Source organism: Microtus ochrogaster, chromosome 6 (genome assembly GCF_000317375.1).
Source record: "Microtus ochrogaster isolate Prairie Vole_2 chromosome 6, MicOch1.0, whole genome shotgun sequence".
Lineage (NCBI taxonomy): Eukaryota > Metazoa > Chordata > Mammalia > Rodentia > Cricetidae > Microtus > Microtus ochrogaster.
In genome coordinates, this window is record NC_022013.1 from 256,836 (window position 1) to 261,261 (window position 4,426).

Sequence of the window (4,426 nt, forward strand, 5' to 3'; positions counted from 1 at the left end):
CCTGAAACTAGCTCTGTAGACCAGGCTGGTCTCGAACTCACAGAGATCCGCCTGCCTCTGCCTCCCGAGTGCTGGGATTGAAGGCGTGCGCCACTAACGCCCGGCTGGTGTATACTTTTAATACCAACTCTTTGGAGGCAAAGACAGTTGGGATTCTTTGAGCTTGAGGCCAACGCGATCTACGTATACAGTTAAAAACAAAAAAACCTTCAAAAACTTTTTTATAATAAATGCATAGTTTCAGGGCACATAATGCAATTTCTCCGTCCCTTCTCCTATTCCCCTGTCCTTTCTACTCAGGTGTTACCCTGCCGACGGTAACTCTTCTCCTTTCAGAAGCTTACACTTGCTTGAAGAAGTTAAAGAATATTTTCATTTAGAAACAAAAAAAAATGTACATCTGGTTCAGTAAGATGGCTCAGCAAATGAAGAATTAAAGGAACTTGCCTCCAGTTCTAATGACCCCAAGTTCAATTCCCAGTACCCACATACTAGAAGGAAAAAACTAACTTTCACAGGTTGTCCTCTGGCTTCCATACTCCCTCATAATTTATTTAGCATGCACACACATACAGACACTCAAATAAATTTTAAAAATACATTTATTATCAATACCTTTTTCCCACAAAACATGTTTTCTGTGTTTATCTTCTTTCTGAACAGTTTACAAACTCTGGTAAGTACATTATAGTCAAGAAGAAGGAACCATGAAAAGTTTTTTAGGTTTGTGTGTATGTGTGTGTGTTTTGGGGTTTTTTTTGTTTGTTTGGAGTTTTTTGTTTGTTTGATTTTTCAAGGCAGGGTTTCTCTGTTTAGCGTTGGAACCTGTTCTGGAACTCTCTCTGTAGACCAAGCTGGCCTTGAACTCGGGGTGCTAGGATTAAAGGCATGCACCACCACTGCTCGGCCTTGAAATGTGTTTTTAATGACTTTCAGGAGATGCCAGGTATCCACTACTTGGCCAACCCCTACAGTACAACCCTCCTACTCTTCTGCACGGACACATTCCACACCAACAGGTATGACAAGCAGTTCCTACTCCACACACTTTGTTGTCAAGCATCCTAACTGTTTTTGAGAATGTCAGAGGTGCTAGGGCGAGCTGTCTGCACTGGCTGAGTTCTGTGATACTTGTTAGCATTGGCCCTATGTAGAACAGAGGAAGGGACAAGGTGGCAGCTGCACGGCTAAGTGTTGCTTCGCGACTGATACCAGAAAATGGTGGTAGCCACAGGTACAATGCCCTTGTTTATGAAAGACAGTCTGCAGGGGAGGACCCAGTGAGCTGCGCAGTAGAGGCCCAATGTTATAAAGCAGATCCAGCCTGGGACTAGTTTAATCTCTCCTCAAGTACAAAACCCAATGTTTGCTTAGCTGCTATGCTTTCAAATATCACAACTTAGTTTGCAACTCTTCCTTGTTTTTTAGGGTCAGTCTGGCAGCAGGCATGGAAACCGAGGACGCAGACAAGCTAAGAAAGCTGCATCCACTGACCTTGGAGCTGGCGAAGCAGGTGTGTCAGTAGATGTTGGTCTGAATATTCATCCCACCACACCACATAAATGGGCTCCGTTTTTCTAGAGTTCTTAAACAGTTCCTCGAAATTACTCCACCTTCAGGTTCTTAGATGTGATGTGAGGGTATACACTGTAAGGCCTTGGCAGTTAGCTTTAGAAGCAGAAAAGAGGGCTACAGGGAAAAGGTATCAGAGTAGCAAGGAAACAAAAGGCACATTTTCACCAGTGGAGAACAGTGAGAAGTTATCGTCTTTCTGTGCTTTTGCCTTTTATTTGAGTTCTGCTGAGCAGTGATGGGTGCTGAGAGCAGGTGCTCTTCTCTTTATTTCAAACTGGGAGTGGGAAGCTCAGAAAAGATTTGCCTAGTGACCTGCTCTAGAGAACACCACTGGTTAATGCTGTACTTTATCAGTGAAGACTGAAATCAGTAGCATAGCCGTTAATGCTGAGTTGTAGTTATTTTACAGAGAAAAGGAGATTTTGTGAGTTTACATAATGTCAGAACATTCTTTCCTGTGTCCTTAGGACAATAACACTCCAACGTCTCTGGTGATAGGTATGTATTAACTCTCACCTTTTCCATGCTAGTTGTTGGCAAGGTCTTGGAAATCACAGAACTACCAGATGGAATAACTCGAATGGAAGCTGAGAAACTTTTTGGGGAACTCTTTAAAATTGGCGCCAAGATCCGATGGCTCCGCGACCCCCAGTCTCAACCCCAGCTACGTCGTCATCCTCTCTGCTGTGGCAGTGGGGATAGCACTGTCAACCCCGAGCGCTCTAAACCCAGTGACCTGGCCTCTACGTACACTGTCTTAGCCACGTTCCCCTCCATTTCAGCAGCACAGAGTGCACTGAAGAAGCAGATCCACTCAGTGAACAAGTTTAAGCTGAGAATGAGCAAGAAGCACTACGACTTCCACATTTTGGAAAGGGCAAGTTCTCAGTAAACCAGCCACTTTGGACCCTCTATAGTTCCTCTGCCCTCTCCCATCTGATTGGCTTATTATGTGGAGCGGATGTTAATATAGAGACTCCTGGGATGTGTGGCCACATGTTACAGCTTTTGGAAAAAGGCCAGGGACCCAGTTAAGGAAGGGGGATATACCTATTTCACCCCAGTGACTATAGGAACCCACACAGGAATGATACAGAGTTGGCAGCTTTTCTAAGGAAATGCTGTTCAGATGCCTCCTAACTTTTATAGTTATTTTGTTTTATATTTCTGAATTCTTGTATCAGATCCAAAGCTCTATGTACAGCAAATTATTCTTCAAAGTGATTATAACCAGTTGCAACCTGTATTTCTTTTTGCAGCCAGCACAGTGTGAACCGACTCAGACTTTGGGAGAAAAAGAATGCAGGAGTGGAATAACCGAGTCAAAACCATGTCAAAACTATCCTTTGGGGGCTGCTGAGGGTGCTAAGGAGACCCACAAATAGATGATTATTCCTCCACTGAATTGCTAAACACAGAAAAGTTTTCCAGGAAATCCAGAACTCCCTAACAGGGTCCTTCCTTCTTCATTTAGGTAGTATGGCCATTAAGTGTAAGGTAATTATGTTCTCAATGCCTCTTAATCAAACCACTTAGATTGAAAAGAAATAGGAATCATCCTAGGCGGGAAAATTATTCCACTTTTTTTTTTAAGTGTCCTTCCAATAACTCAATGCCACTCATCTGCATTCTCCTCTGTGGATATTTTATCTCCTGAGGAAATGCACTTGACGAGCGCTGAAAACTTCTTAAGTGGTTTAAGTTTTGTTTTCTTTGTTTGCAGCAGATTACTGGACATCAAAGATTTATTGCACAAGGAACATATGAACAAGGAACCTTATTTTTAATTTCTGTGTAATTTTGCAAGGCTGTACAATGTGCTGATGCAAGCCTTTTTCAGTTCAAGAGAATAAATGTTTACAAATGTAGACTCACTTTGTCTTTTTTTAATCGGAAACATCTCTAGGGGCTCGTAAGGTGGCTTATCAGATGAAAGGACTTGTTGCATATCTATCTCTAGAACCCTTAAAGGGAGAAGGAGAGAACCCACCCCACAAAGTTCTCTTGTGGCGCCAGTGTGTTTTCCCATGATGCCAAAAGTAGTAAGAAAATAATTAGTCACAGCTGACAACAAAATAGGATCTATACTCTCATTCAGGCCAAGGAAAGTTAGTTTTCTTGATCCCACCAATGAGGGACCTGTGTCCTGTGAACAGTCAAAATAGACCTCAGAATAAAAACCCACCATTCTTGTGTGCTTTGATATAAGTCAAGGCAGCATATCCACACTGCTGCACAAAGCAGCTAAGTAAGACCTGAGCAGAGGCCAGCCAGGAGGTCTTTGTGAAGGTGGTCTGAACCTTGCATCCCAGCAGTCTTCATGGTCCAGTACCCAGCTACTCAGAGTTGGCCCTGTGTCTGTGATTCTTGAAGCTTTGAGAACTGACCCTGAAAGAACACCTAAGGCATTGAACCCATCAGCCTTCACCAGCATAAAACATTGTGGCTGCATTGTTTCTGACTTATTTCTTTTTTGATGGGGTGGATATCAAGACAGGGTCTCTCTGTATAATAGCTCTGTCTGTCATGGAACTCTCTTCATAAACCAGGCTGGCCTCAAATTCACAGAGATTGCCTGTCTCTGCCTCCTGAGTCTTGGCCCTAGGTTTGCTCCCCAGCACGACATAAATAAGGTGTGATGGTACTCATGAAATCTCAGAACTAGGGAGGTGGAAGCAGAAGAATTAAAAGGTCATCTTTGGCAAGTTTGAAGACAGCCTGGGCTAAATGAGACCCTGAACACCAACCTGAAATTGTTGCTGGTCTGACTTGGCTCAAGTCTTCTTTTTTTTTTTTATGGGGGGGGGGGGGGTTGTGAGGGGGCTGGTCATATGCTTTCTGAAGATAGGGA

The 4,426-nt window shown here is 43.3% G+C and overlaps 1 protein-coding gene across 6 annotated transcripts in view; it reads left to right on the top strand.

Annotated features, from left to right (window-relative positions):
- R3hdm1 (R3H domain containing 1) overlaps window positions 1-3,440 on the top strand; it is a 131,645-nt gene extending 128,205 nt beyond the window's left edge. For all 6 annotated transcript variants that reach the window (XM_026779658.1, XM_026779660.1, XM_026779659.1 and 3 more), the window contains 3 exons: window positions 937-1,019; window positions 1,429-1,513; window positions 2,106-3,440. In XM_026779658.1, the coding sequence (XP_026635459.1) occupies window positions 937-1,019; window positions 1,429-1,513; window positions 2,106-2,467 (530 nt within the window). In that variant the 3' untranslated portion in view covers window positions 2,468-3,440. The remainder of the gene's footprint in view (window positions 1-936; window positions 1,020-1,428; window positions 1,514-2,105) is intronic.
- Window positions 3,441-4,426: the final 986 nt, after the last annotated feature.